The sequence below is a fragment of the Nannospalax galili genome, unplaced genomic scaffold (assembly GCF_000622305.1).
Source record: "Nannospalax galili isolate Female #2095 unplaced genomic scaffold, S.galili_v1.0 scaffold291, whole genome shotgun sequence".
Taxonomy (NCBI): Eukaryota; Metazoa; Chordata; class Mammalia; order Rodentia; family Spalacidae; genus Nannospalax; species Nannospalax galili.
This window is the reverse complement of record NW_008330588.1, coordinates 4862042-4877682: the sequence shown is the minus strand read 5'-3', so window position 1 is coordinate 4877682 and position 15641 is coordinate 4862042. Positions and strand designations below refer to the sequence as shown.

The window sequence follows — 15641 nt, the reverse complement described above, 5'->3', positions numbered from 1 at the left end:
AAGATTGACCACATTGATAATCTACTTAAACTTATAAATGTTGTGCTTGATTCTACATTTGTATTCTAGTAAGTCTTACTACTGGTACACTCAGAAAAGTAATATCTTCTACCATTGTGGAGTTATTTATTTTGGCTTCTCAGTGAGTAGAACATACTCTTACCTATTATGTCTATGTATAGATATCTTTTGATAATTTGCCTGATAAATCATAAGACTACCAATTTATAAACAAAAGGGCAAATATTCCCTCCATGTTAATCGTTCTTGTTTACTCTGATCTCTTCAAGAAATTTTTTTCAACATACTGCCATTTCTCATCTACATATTTATCATCTTGTGTATGACTTTTATCTTTATATTCTGTTACTCTACAGTATGTAAGTAGATAACAATTTGCCTGGCTTTGGAGCCACTCTGGTAAGAGTTTAACTCCACAATGTTTGCTAGGTACAAAAGACATCTCTTGTGACCTCACTAAACTCTATAAAAAACAAGCTGTGTCCAGAGGTATGTCTGCATCTAGAACTCAGCTTTTCAAACTAAGGAGGTGTGTCTGCTGCTCTCCAATCAAGGCTGTCTAGTGAGCCATCCTTGCAGTGTCCACAGCTGACTAGCAACTTCCTTTTGAACCTGGGTCAATCCTATGGTATGGCTTTTGTCAAGAACACAAACCCACTGTGGTGCTGTGTGACTTTTGAGACTAGGTCACAAGGAGTGTTAGTGGTTTCTCCTGGGCTTCATGGAATGCTTACTATGGGGGAAGCTAGACACTTTATAAGAAATCCAAGTACCCTAAAATGGCCATATGAGAAGAAATCTATGTTGGCCCCATGAAAGGCCATACATAGAGAAACAGAGACCCCTGTTCCAGCCACACCAACTTAGATGTCAGATATATAAGAAGCCTTAATTTAGGCTCATACATTTTGTTATGGAAAAATAGATGGTATGTACAAAATATTAATTAATTCTGTCAGGACATAGGCCACTCATTTCCCATGACATTTGCTATTTCTGTGGAAGCAGCCTCTACTCATTTCAGGTCCATGCTCGCAGCGTCTCCCAGTCTGATTCCCACTCTCAATTACCCAGAAACTGTTTATCGATTACTTATACCCAAATTTAAAGCAATTTACAGTCACTGGATTTATTTTATGTTATTTTTTAATATTTTATTTATTATTTTTTTATTTTATGTGTATGAGTGTATTGCCTGCATGTAAGTGCACCCATGTTGTGCAATGCCCGCGGAGGTCAGAAGATGGCATCAGATTCCCCCAGAACTGGAATTACAGATGGTTGTTAGCCACCATGTGGGTGCTGGAAATCAAACCCCGGTCCTCTGCAAGAGTAGTCAGTGTTCTTAACTGCTGAGCCATCTCTCCTGCCCCTCACTTGTTATTTTTTAAATAGTCATTTCAGCAGAATTGGGTGGGTATGGGGTTTGAATATAATTCTCGATTTTACTTTGATTCTAGAAGTTTCTCTTGAGTAAAGTCAACCAGTTCTTCTAAAAATGGAGTCTATATCCCTCTTCATTATCTGAACTTGTTCTTCTTTAGTGTAGACCCAATAAATACAGAATTCTAATGAATGATTGCCTTATACTTATAAAAACTACAATACTTATGTCCAAAGTAAAAACATATTCAACAAGGACCCAAAGAGGCATTTATTTAAAAAAAATAAAACAAAAAGCTCTTCATTCCCTTTGTGTAAACTCTTGTCTTTTACCTACGCCCAGAGATACCACTGTCATTGCTGAGGCATTGATATTGTCTATGCTACATACCATGTAGAGTGTGAGAGGAAACTGTACATACGAGATTAGCTGAGCAATATCGTGATGCTTTCTTTTGAGCAGATCATCCTTCCTCCACTTAGAAAAGTTATCCAAAGTAACGTTGGCATTGGGGGTTATCTTTATCTTATCTTTGTCAGTCCAAATTTCCATTCCAACTAAGGCCACATGAGCATCAAGCTTTTTGTAAAGCTGTCCAAAGAGAATACATTAAAAAGCAATGATTTATAATAGTGATATTATCTTTTAATCGCTATCTCTTCATTGAAGACAATTAATTCCCCTTCTACTAGAAAGACAGATACCCTTAGAAATATATTTGGGTCCTGTAATTCATTTTTGTGGTCCAATGATCCTGTGGAAATTCCAACTCCCTCATTCACTGAGAGAATTTTCACCGGCTCCCAAGCCAGACCTACCCTTCACTGATCTGTCCAAACTCTGCAACTCTTTCTTGCCATGCGACAGAGAGATCCGTGTGCCCCAGACCCACCTCCTACATGTGTGTGTTTTCCTTGTCTCCCCTAATTAAGACTATTGAAATAATGTTACCTTCTCTATATCATCAGCATTTTGCTTTCTTTGGAATTATTTCCACCATGTAGATGACAGGTATATCCATATATCATGTTGCATACTTTAAATCTTCTGGACAATACACAACCAATGCAATGAGAAACTATCAACACTTTCAGATGACCACACTGGGTCTACCTAAGAATGGTGCCATCACCAGACAGTCATGGATGGAGGAAGGACTCAGGAGCTCCTACCCCCTCACTGGTGAGTTATTTCCTACTGATAGATTCAGGGAAAGGGTAAATCATTGCCATCAGATCTGCACCCACTGGTGAATGTACTTGGCTAAGTTGGTAGACCTAATATAATAATCTCCCAGTAAACTAAATGGGTCACAAAACAAAACCAAAAGTCATAAATCTGAGGGAGGGACAGGTGGGAAGGAGAAGAGTTGATATGATAAAACTGTCAAAGAACTAGCTTAATTGATTAAAAAAAAGAGAGAAGAAACAATAACCAGCCCATCTAGTTACAGTTATATATGAGAATAATCAAGATAGATGATTCTTTTAATACTATCTCCCTTTATAAATTATGTTTCTTTCTATTCTCTTTTCTTGTCTTTTTACTTTGAGCTCCTTGCCTAGCCTTGAATTTGTGGCAATCTTCCTAACTTGTCCTCCTGAGTGCTGGAATTACAGATGTGAGTTATCACACCTGATTCTTCTGTTCTATTTTTTATCAGAACATGCTTAGAAACATATATAAGGATGTACTGTCTCTAACTACTCACTTCTTCCTCTTTTGGACCCAGAACACACCTTCTGCCCCTTCCTGCAACATAGAAGCCAAGTTCATCTGGGAGACAAATGATCATTATCCTCTGTCAAGCTCAATGGCACTCATCAGTCCTCAGAAGTGTTGATGTGGAACCTTCCTCCTCCCTGACTGAGTTTTGTTTTAATAGCTTCTAAAACAACATTCTCTCTTCCTCCTCCCACTTAGCTCCTGCTTAGTCTTTTTGGCCTTTTCTTCTCCTTTGACCTCTAGGACACCCAGGATACCCACCCTGTCTACTTCTAGTTATATATAAGAATAATCATAATATATGATTCTATTTGGGGGGAGAGCATTTATTTCCTCAATCCACCTATTTTAGTACGCTCTTCTTTCTAAATACTTCCTCCCTTTCTGCAGACCCTTTTCAACTTCTTTCCATCCATTCTCTTGGTGAACTCATAAAAGGGCTGTCTAAGTCTGTGAAGGCTCATATGGGCCTTACGTGAGGCTCTTCTTAGGGACATATGGTTACTCTTTCAGCTACTCTGACATTGTAGAAGGAATGTATCCACAGATAATATATTTTTAAATGTTGTGGCCATGATTCAGCAATAACATTTTAAGTAATAAGCTAAGTTTTTAAAGTAATAAGCTTTGTAATCTACATTGTGTTAAACCTGACTTATACTCTCACATTTCCAACCAGACCTTGCTTCTGAACTTCAAGCTTGTCAATTCAAATTATCAACATTTTCACTTAGGTCTCTAAAAGATATCTGCAAACATTGTGCTTCTCAAACAGAACCATAGTCATACCCCCTTGCTAAGCTTCTCCGCCTCTCTTCATCTGTTTGAAGTTGCTTGGGTCATAATTCTTGTTATAAAATTGGCCTTCTCTTTTCCTTATACCTCCATCTCTTCCCCATCCCACAAATGCTTTAGACTCAACTCAAAGTTCTGTTATTCTTATCAAAACTACTGTAACTAATTTGCCCCTGCTGCCATCATCTGTTTCTCCTCTGGCCTCTACCTTTGATTCCTCTCAACGGATTTTCAACACAAAGTCTAAGAACACACACACACACACACAGAGAGAGAGAGAGAGAGCAATGCATCATGCCTCAGCTCTGGATTTTGTATGCTTTCCTCACTGGTGATGAGCAATGCAGATTGCTTACCAAGGCTCCTGCTGCTCAGGGCCTGTTCATCCTATGTCAGATAGCATTTTGGTCCCCTCTTCACACCTGACAGCCTGGGCTCTACCTTGAGGTACACACACACACACACACAGAGAGAGAGAGAGAGAGCAATGCATCATGCCTCAGCTCTGGATTTTGTATGCTTTCCTCACTGGTGATGAGCAATGCAGATTGCTTACCAAGGCTCCTGCTGCTCAGGGCCTGCTCATCCTATGTCAGACAGCATTTTGGTCCCCTCTTCACACCTGACAGCCTGGGCTCTACCTTGAGGCCTTGCATATTCTCTTAGAGGTCAAAAGTATCTCTTCCCTCATTCAGCTCTCCACTCATAAGGCCTTTCTCATTCACCCTGTCATCGTGATGCCGTCTCTTTGCTGCCACTTTCTTTTAGTTTTCTGTATGGTGCTATCACCATCCAACATACCATTTATCTCTGTCTTCCTGACAAAAATGTAAGATAGAGGAAAGGAGGGATTGTCCATATTGTTCTCTATGTTACTTCTATAACAGAAACACTCCTGGTATGAAGAAGGTGCCCACTATAACTAGTTCTTGGGGTGGAAAGATGACCTATAACGTAGGTTGCTAAGCTAATTTACCCACACTCATTTCCTTTCTATCTAGACTATTTGGAAGGCACTATGAAGAGACTGATTTATTTCAAGCTAGATATATTGTTGATATGTTCAATAATTTTAAAAACTAACAATATTTAGTTAAAAAGAGCTATACAATCACTTTAGTGTTTTGGAAATTAGATAATACTCTTATGTCTAGAATATATTCAACAATTGTATAACTGAACTGAGCTTCCAATCTGACAGATCTCTACTCAAATTTCAAGTTTGTTATTTTCTTTTGCATCTCCTGCATTGCTGTGCATCTCTGGATATAGTACTTCTCTGAATATTAGGCTTTAAAAGTATATCTTTAAGAGTTGTTCTGAAGATTAAATGAGGTTATGTAGATATGAAAGATGATACTGTGCCAGAGATGATGGACATATTTTGTTTCTTGTTTTCTGGATTACCTTTCTATTGAGATTTGATTTTCAATGTTTTCTGAAGTGGATTTTGGGAAACAAAGTCTTCCAAGTAAAGTTTTCTATGATATCTTTATGGTCCTAAGAGCAGTGTAGTAAACGGTAGCAAAGTAACAAAAGTCATGGTCATTTCTTAGGAATCCCCAAAAGCCTCAGCCTCAGAGGACATAACCTCTCTCTCTCTCTCTCTCTCTCTCTCTCTCTCTCTCTCTCTCTCTGGATTCATATACATTCACACATAGGAAAACACAATGGCGTGTCCTAGAAAAATGCTTAAAATTATATTTTAATAAAGGTATCATACCATGTTGACGTAATTGGCCATCTCAAGTACTCTCTTTCTTATTTCAACTAGATTTTCATCATACTTCTTAAACTACAAAACAAAAAAGCAGAAATAGATGTTGATAAGATTAATACAATTGGAAGAAAAGAGAAACAACCTAATTTATTTTACTTATCAATGATTATAATTAAGAAGCAGTTACTAATGCTGACTCTTAAAACCTAAAACCAAATTGACCTCTTTATCTACCTAAATTAAAGCACTTTGGTAATCCACATTGTGTTTTCTCCACTGAAATGGAGGTCAATGTAAAGCTCTTAGGAATTTTTGCCAAGGCTGGTTCCATGCTTATAACCCTAGCAGTCAAAAGGCTGAAGCAGGAGAACCATGAACCAAGGGCAGCCTGGGCTAAGTAACAAGGTTCTGTCTCAAACAAACAAATTATTCCAAGCATATCTTTAAGCTTCATGATTTCCTAAACTATGTGGAATCGGTGCAAAAAACAACTTGCTAGTTTTTAAAAATATATGAATAATAGATGAATTCAATACACTAAGAGGGACCTGAACTAATTTTTCCATATTTTTGTGACTCAGAGGTTTTCTTTTTCTTTTTAAATGTTTTATTTATTTTTACTTTATGTGTATGAGTGTATTGCCTCTATGTATATAAGTGTACTCTTGTAGGACAATTCCTATGGAAGTCAGAAGAAGGCATCGGATCCTATCCCCTGGAACTGGAGTTATGGAAAGTTGTTAGCTTCCATGTGGGTTCTGGGAACTGAACCCAGGTTCTCTGCAAGAGCTCCCAGTGCTCTTAACGACTGACCCATCTCTCCAGCCCCCAGGAGTATTCTTTTTAATATTAAACACACGGCCTAATTATTTAGAAACTCATTATATGGAAATGTGTTCCTAGAAAATGAGTTAACTGATAACTATCACCAAAGATTTGCCTTTCTCCAAAGACCCCACATGCTAGATTTTTACATTTATTGCTTCTTCCTGCAGAGCACAAATCCTAATTTATAAATATCTAATGAAAGACAACTTGACAAAATAATTTAATTGAAGGCTATGTTTGGCGCTCTAAAGACAATAAGAAAGAAGCATGGGGCTAACAATTCAATCTAAGTATAGCCTGTCTATGACCTAGGAGATCATATTAGCTTGATTATAAATAACAAATATCACAGGTTTGTAATAATTTGTCATTATAGCTCAAATTCTTGATGTTTCTAAACTGATCTAGACATTTCTACTTCACATAATACGTTCTTATGAGCAGGAGAATTTTAAAAGATACATTTATCTGATGTAATTACCTCACCATTATCCAGGACCACATAATATTCTATGTACGTCTTAGCTCCCTGAGCCTTCTCGTCATTCAACTTCTGAAATATAAGGAGGACAATTACTAAGACAACGTTCTTCTCTGTCAATCTTTCTTTTGTAAGCAGCTGGGTGATGTCTGAGAACAAAGACAGACAACATTACCATTTTAACACTACCACCACAGCCATGAGTATGTACAGACAGGGCTCAGAATGTCAGAGCAAGACAAGACGTTAATAATGTTCTAGTACAATCCCTTCATTTTATCAAGTAAATGATTTTACAGCTACTTAGTAAGGGAGCTAGAAACAGTATTTTCAGTAGATTTTCCCCATCATCCTACCATGAAATAAAGAAACTCTGACTTCAACCATTTCTAGTATTTTTAAAGTACTCTTTTTCTTCCTTGTTTTTCTCCCTTGCTGACTGTGCAAGGCTCAGAGCTGCTGCCGCATTCACTCTTCCCTATGCTCCAGATTCCCCCGTTTTATACTCCGTACCTCTAAGAAAAAGAAGCCAGAGCTTTTCATAATGGATTATTTCACTGAAATTATCAGGTACAGGATTCGTAATAAAGCATAAGCCATCAAAGTTTATTTGCGTTACAGTTCTAGAAATGCTGGTCTTTAAATGGGTCATTATGTTTCTAGTCTCAAAAATAACCTGCTGAAAGTAGACTTTTTGATGTTTATCTACTGAGGTAAATACTTACCTCCCATTTCCATAGGAACAAAATATTTACTAGTACTTTCTGTGCACTCGCAGCACTCTGAGGACTGAGATAGATAAGCTTCTTGGTCTATCAGCTTAGGAACTCACAAATAAATACATGTATTAGGTGTTGTGGGGTGAATTCAATCAGTGATTGAGCCAGGGTGAATAGGTAGTGATTTCAGAATAAAGTTAGAGAAAGCTTCTTTAAAAACCTGAACTATAAGACATCTTCATAGAAGTGAAACAAAACTGGAAGACAGTTCCAGAAAAATGTAAAAAAAAGAAAAAAAAACCTAAACAACTAAGGTTAATTGACATTGATAAGTTTAAAACATAGGAAAAGATTGGGTTTTTCAGAGTACAGAAATTAGCGGAAGGCTGGATAGAGTCAGATGGCCTTCTATCACTCACAGTAGAGGCTTGGATTTTATGCTGAACGTGAAGAATGAAAGCCATCCAAGGGCTTCAGCATAATACAACTTAGAATGAAACATCGCCCAGCCTAGTGCATGGGGGGTAGATTCTGCCAAGGTGGGAGTACACGCAGGGAGATTCAGTCCAGGCTGTGGCTGTGGTCATCGTGGGATGCTGCTACCTGGGGCAGTCAGGAAACAGAGCTCAATGAAGAAGTGGAATACATAAAGAGGCACCTGCTAACTAATGGCTACCGTGTGCGGACACAGGAAAGGAAGAATCAAGGGTAACTCCTAGATAGGAACTGAGACAAATGATGGGCGGTTGGTGGTAATATTCACTTGAGATGGGAAAACAGGAAAGAAATTGTGTTTGGAGCTGTTTGAAAATGAGTAGTTTCAAAATAAGTATTCTCTTTTACCATGTCAATTTTGTAATGTTAGATATTTAAAGGATATATTAGACAGTCAATCGGGGGAAAGTACAAGAATGAAGATGTATACCTAACAATAAATAGTGTCTGACTCCTTATATTTTGTATGTTATTTTTATTTTATGTGAATGAGTGTATTGCCTGCATGTATGTAAGTACACCCAGGTCATGAAATGCCCTCAAAGGACAGAAGAATAATACCCTGGAATTGGATTTACAGATGGTTATTAGCCATCATGTGGGTACTGGGATTTGAACCCAGGTCTTCTGTAAGACCAGCCAGTGCTCTTAACCACTGAGCCATCTCTCTCACTCCTCCATTTTTTTAAAAAAATTAGAGTTTCATGTAGCCCCCGCTGGATTTGAGCTCACTATGTGCCAAGAATGATCCTGGATTCATGAGCCTCCTGCTTCTACCTACTTCTAAGTACTAGGATTGCAGGCATATGCCTTGGGATAGAACCTGGGGATTCTTGCTTGCTAGATAAGCAGTTTGCTAAATGAGCAGCATTCCAAGCCCTACTGACTCATATTTAAAGAAGACATGGGATAAGATGAGATTACCTGGGAAGAATCTGTAAATGAAGCAGAGAAGAAGATCCAGTTTGTGGAGCTCTCTTCTATTTAGTGGTCAACCAGAAGAGGGGTGACAGAGAGGAGTTTCAGAAAACCAACACAACGGCATGTCAGAAAAGCAAGACCATTTCTACATGGCACCCAAAGAATCAAACAGAAGACAAGAAGCCAGTGCCAAACAACCAGCGTGCCATTCAAAGCAACTTGTAGACAAGACTGGTTCTTCTGGGTTCCTAGATAATGCTGGTGAAATTTAAGTCCACAGCAAAGAGATCAGCCCAGAATTTTACTCACAAGTCTGCCCAGTGCTTACAGATTCTGAGAACACTCGGAAGAGATAATCAGGCATTGAAAATAATAGCAACAGAAACATTCTAATGCAGACATCACAGTTTAAAGCACAGTTGAACTCTCACCTTTACTTCTGTAGTGACAAAAGAATTGCATACAGGAAAGAATACTCTCCATCCTTTTGTGTATTTTGCTGCCTGCTACATTCCCAGGATAATGAACCCCTCTGAAGACAAATTTGTTCAAGGCGGTCATATCACACCACAAAAGAAAGTCTTTACACCTTTGGGCCCTGTGGTGGGGCACAGAGACTGTTGTGAGGGTTGCCTTCTCCTAGCCATTATGTATACATTTTCAGGCTTCTTTTAAACTCTTGCAGATTATTGGTGATGAGAATTTGTTCAGATATTATTAAGTGAATTGTCAATGTACAGCGATGATTTAGGATTCCTGTTTATAAAGCATTAGTCTCAGCAACAGCTGTAAAATGTGAATCGAATACATTGTTAAGATTAGAACCCAGGCCTGGCAAAAAGGCTCATCAGATAAAGCCCTTCCCAAACGAACAAGTGTGACCACTACCAGTGTTCAGATCTGAAACACCTACATAAAATCTGGGTTGGGGTGGTAGCCTGATTGCAATCCAGCACAAGAAAGGAGGCAGAGGAGCTGGAGAGTGATTGCTCAGCAGTTAAGAACACTGACTACTCTTGCAGAAGACCCGGGTTTGAATCCCAGCACCCACATGGCAGCTAACAACTGTCTGTAACTCCAGTCCCAGGGGATCCGACAGCCTCTTCTGACCTCCGCAGGCATTGCACGACAGGGGTGCACTTACCTACATGCAGGCAGTACATGCATACATATAAAATAAAAATAATAAAGAAAAAGTTTTTAAAAAGAAAGGAGGCCGAGACAGTGAACGCCTGGAGCTAACCAGATTACCTGAATAGCAAGCTCTGGGTTTAGTGAGAGATGGAGCCTCATAATATAAGAAGCCTCAGTGTATAAGGTGGGGAGCCCTTGAGGAAGACACCTCACATCAACCTCAGGCCTCTCTATGCACACAGGGGGACATGCATACATATATGCATGCCCATCACACATACATACACATGCAAAGAAAACAAATGATTAGCACCCAGGGTAGGATACACAACAGAAGTATCAATAACAGATAAAGCTATACATACAATCAGTCTGGCGGTAGGCAGGTCCACATTCTGATGCAACCTCTGTATCCAGACAGCATCGTTCACCCCACAGCTGCTGTTGGTTAGGTCTTCATCAGGGTCATCCTTAAAGAGTGCATGCTCCTGCTCATCCATATTTTCAGTGCTCAGAGGCTCAATGAAGTACCTTTCCTTTCCTTGACTGAAGTAGCCCCTGGGGACATGAGCATTGAGGCTTCTTAACAAAATGCTCTTGCATTGGAGTTGGACAGACATGTAGACATCAAAAGGGCCTTGTATTAGTCACTTTTCTGTTGCTGTGGTAGAAACACTGACCCAACCAACTTATAGAAGGAAGAGTTTATTTGAGCTTACGGTTCCAGAGGAATTACAGTCCATCATGGCAGGGAGCGGTGGCTGAAGGTGATTGGAGCAGGCACAGCAGAAGCTAAGCTCTCACATCATCATGCAGGCACAGGAAGCAAGAGCTCGACTGGAGATCTGGCAAGGCTTAAGAATTCTCTAGGCCCACCCCCAGTGACATGCTTCCTCCAGGATAGCCACACCTTCTAAAACCTCCCAAAACAGCACCACCATGTGGGGACAAAATGTCCAAATACTTGGAGCCTATGGGGGACATTTTCATTCAAACCATCACAGGCCTCATGAACTTCCTGGCCAATGCCAAAGCAGTTTTCTCTCATGGTGACAGAACAACCAACCACCATCTCTGTTCTGACACTCAAAGTATTTCCTGACTCAGCCCTATGTTTGTGCTGCTTCTACTTTATATGTCCCCTGAAGAAGACAGACACTTTGGAGTCTTATAAAGGGTTAAAATCAGGGCTGGAGAGATGCTCAGCAGTTAAGAGCACTGGCTGCTATCGCAAGGAATCTGGGTCCAATTTTCATCATTCACATGGCAGCTAACAACCATCCTTAACTCCAGTTCCATGGGATTTGATGCCCTCTTCTGACCTCCTTAGGCACTGCACAACACAGGTACACTTACATACATGCAAGCAATACACTCATACACATAAAATAAAAATAATAAATAAAGGGTTAAAGTCCTAAGTCAGTCTGATTAGCTATGAATCCATGGACATGTTGTTAAAAATAATGCAGCTTCAATTTCTCACTCTGTAAAATGGAAACTTAATACCTAACAAGAGGCTGGGAAGGAGTGAAAGGGAAAGCACATGACGAGTGACACCAACTTCTCAGCCTCCTTTACTGCACTCCTGAGCTAAGACCCACTGAGCTCCCAACTCCTGTACTTCTTCGTTAATGGTAGATTGTTAGACTTTGTTCAGAAGCTTACTAGCTTTTTTAAACAACGAATGAGTTATTCACATTGTATGTTTATTTCTTAATTTATCTGGAGTTCCATCATGTTAAAGTTAATCTGTACCACATATAGTGAGACCCATTATTAATTAAGCATTAGACTAAAAGGATAAAGTAGAAGAGAGCTATGGTTTCTTCCTTCACGGACCTTAAATTCAAATGAGGAAAGTTGACGTGTATGAATTAATAAAAGAATGCACATGTAATTATTCATCTAACACACGTTTGTAATCTCAACAACTAATCAGTGTGAAGAGCATATAGTATGTGGAATTGGAAGATATCAAGTGTAAATATTTGCTTCAAATGGTTTACTTAAAGGAGCATGGGAGTTGGAATACTATGTTTCAGTAGACACAAAATGTAGTGAACACATTTCAGGAAATAATTGGAAGATAAAAGTCACTGGGGCTTGATAAGGAAATAAAAAGTAGGGGTGGAGAGTGAGGAAAGAAGTCCTTGGGGAATTCAGGATTCTCTCATGGGAAAGTCATTACATTTTTATTCCATCAGCTGAGATAGAGAACACAGGAGAAATACCAGACTTATGGAACAATTGTTAGCAAACGCATGCCATAGAGAAATCAAAGTGAGGCAAGAAGTCAGAGAGGAGCTCCTACCCCCAAAAGTTCTGACTAAAAATCTGAGTCTCAAAGATTTTCATTTTAGAAACAAGAAATACAAACAAACCTGAAGGCAATTCATATGTGTGAGTTAACATACTAAAAAAAGATGGTGCTTGATTCAAATTTCATAATTTTATAGCCCTAAGAATTCATGCATAGCTATCATAGGGTCTTTAGATTTATGGAACATGCACACATAATCAGAGGGACAGGCGAACATTCCTGAAGTCTCACCGTAGACCTTGACACGTGCTGATGCTTGCATCAGAAACTTTCTCATTCATGATGTGTCCTTGGTAGTAACAGTCATCCTAAAGAAAACAGGAAAGAGATTTTGTGAAGGAAAGAGTTCATAACCTTTCTACTCCTTGATCAATTTGAATTTGAAATATTGAAAAGGAATCTACAATGCTTTCAAACTTTTCTCCACTGGACAACTTAACTTACAGAGGTTTTAAAAAATATAATTAAGCCGGGCGTGGTGGCGCACACCTTTAATCCCAGCACTCGGGTGGCAGAGGCAGGCAGATATCTGTGAGTTCGAGGCCAGCCTGGTCTCCATGGTGAATCCAGGACAGTTGGGGCTACAGGGAGACCCTGTCTCAAAAAGACCAAAAAAATAAACAAATAATTAAATATGTTATTATGTGTTAAATTATTTAATGTTAGTTAATGACTTCAAAATGATTATATTTTATATACCATGCATGTGGTGTGCCATGCTACTATATAGTATATTATACATAATATATAGCATATTCTGTACTTGATATAGTATTATAACACTAGTGTTGCTGAAACGGTACAAAATAGTTGGATGCTATTTTTTAAATGTATTCATTTATATAAATTTAAAACTTGAGTTTCCAAACATCCAGCCTTTATTCTTCCCTTTAATTATTTATTTCTCATTACATTTTTTTTCCAACTACCACCTACTAGATTTTTCCTTTTTTTTTTTTTTTAGCCTATGGGTTATTCAGATTGTTTGTCCAAAGAGTTAAACTAGATTAAAATGAACCTGGGTAATATGCCATGCTTTTACTTGGAGAAAAATGCCAAAGCTAACATTTCTCCCTGTGGATGGGTCAGATGTGACATTGGCCTGTGTAACCCAGAAGCTTTGAAGGTTTGAAGAGAGAAGGGGTCTCAGAGGAAACAGCCCCAAGGCACACTGTTAGGAGCTCAGTGGGAGTAAAGAGGAAATCAGGGGTGAGATCAAGAGTAGATTTGCTTAAGGAAACATAGAATTCTACAGTTGCCATTGAATGAGTAGTCTTTGGTGTCATAGAACAAATAATTAAGGAAGGTGATAGTAATTAACTAAAAATACCAGACATGCTTAACTCTCCACACCATAGAGGCCCTCTATAGAAAAGGTACTGAGCAAAACCCATGCTCCTTCAACCTGCCTCCAGTGAAAGCTGAGGCTCTCCTTTTTCATTCTTAGTAAAATGTATTAATGCTAGAAGCTCAGTTACTTCGACTGGTAAACAAGCAAAACACCAAGGCTGTAAAAAGTTGCTTGGCAAGGACACTTCATTTAGGTAAGCAGGGCACACCCCATTCATTGCCAAGGGGTCCAGGGGGCTGTTATACCATGATTTGAGGGCTTGTGGTGATTTGCTTTCCGGTGGAATTATAATATGTTTCTGAGTAGTCTGATGCAAGGAGATTGCTGGAGAAAGAAAGAGAAAAAGCATGGTTACACATACCATTCATGAAGTCTAGCACATAAGGCAAGAGCTGTCCCTGGGCATACAGACCAGTCAGAGGCCTCAGCTTCTTCTGACTCTCAAGCCAAGTCCAAGCAGAGGAGCACTGCTCCCAATGGCAAGGCTGAGGGGCGGGGACATTCCCAGCCATCCTTATGCTGGGACTCTGTGGGCTAGCTCCAGAGAGACTTAAACAGCAGCAGAACCGAGGTCAGTTGATAGAAACGACTGATAGAGCACTTTCCCCTCGTCCTTTCCAGTGCTCAACGTTGTGAGACTCTGTCTCACACATATAAACAAACAAAAACTATAGCAAAGTATTTTGGAACCATTCCAGCCACTGTTGGGTAAAATAAATCAAATCTGTCTGTTAATGCCTCATTAGTAGCGTTTTATTCATATAGTATCAAAACGCTAGTAAACTGTGGTTTTACCTAATGTGTTTCTACTACTTTAAGAGAGAAAGATATTCATTGAGTCCTTGGGTCAGTTGGGATCAAAGACTGATAGGTCAAGTTTTGCAGGAGTCATACTGAATAACATCCCCAGTTATCACTCCTTCACACTTTAACTTGCTGGTGAGTACCACACCAGACAGAAACATACTTACTCATTTTTTTTCAAATAAAGCACTGCAATCTCTCCATTAACTGTCATTTTATACTTTAGCTCAGTTTCAAATGTTTCCTGAAAAAATACAAAAAGATTTACTGATCATTGAAAAGTGGTAATTTCTGTGTTTAATCCGAAGCAAGCAACATTTGCCTTTCTTTAGCAGTAGTCTGTGACACCAAATACCTGTCTAGTTAGTCTTTGTGTAACAGATCTAGCAATTTGCCAGCTAACTAGACTTATTTGTCACGTTTTTGTTATTTGTTTTGTTTTTTATTTCTGTTCTTGGAATTGACACCAGGACCTTGAAAATGCTGGGTAGGGACACTACCATCAAACTACATCCTTGGTCTCTCATCTGGCATCTTTATATCCATCGTTTAAGTGTGTGTGTGTGTGTGTGTGTGTGTGTGTGTGTGTGTGTATACTTGCTGTCAAGCCTGACAACCTGAGTTCTAACTCTAGGATTCACATCCCTAGGATGATGAAAGGAGAGAACCAAACTCCTGAATTTCACATCTGTGCCCACACACATTTGCCCTCCCACCCCCACAGAGGCAAATGCACATATAAAATAAGTGTAATTTAATTCAACTGTGAACCTAAAAATTTACAGCCACTTTTGAAAGAGATGTATCCTTGCTCTGGAGTGTGTTACTGAATATGTAAAACCTGTAATGAAATGCTTCTTCTAATCATGTGGTTATTAAATTTTTTAATTAAAAAAAATTCTTCAAAGCATAAAAATTTGCTCCTTAATAATTAGTAGAT

At 39.0% G+C, this 15641-nt stretch overlaps 1 protein-coding gene across 1 annotated transcript in view; it reads right to left on the bottom strand.

Annotated features, from left to right (window-relative positions):
* Positions 1–15641, bottom strand: part of Adam28 (ADAM metallopeptidase domain 28) — a 63397-nt gene that overhangs the window by 39594 nt on the left and 8162 nt on the right. The window contains exons 3-9 of the mRNA XM_017802563.1: positions 14869–14945; positions 14143–14221; positions 12778–12854; positions 10589–10781; positions 6955–7026; positions 5649–5720; positions 1827–1996 (exon numbers count right to left, since the gene is read on the bottom strand). Coding sequence (XP_017658052.1) covers positions 1827–1996; positions 5649–5720; positions 6955–7026; positions 10589–10781; positions 12778–12854; positions 14143–14221; positions 14869–14945 — 740 coding nt within the window. The remainder of the gene's footprint in view (positions 1–1826; positions 1997–5648; positions 5721–6954; positions 7027–10588; positions 10782–12777; positions 12855–14142; positions 14222–14868; positions 14946–15641) is intronic.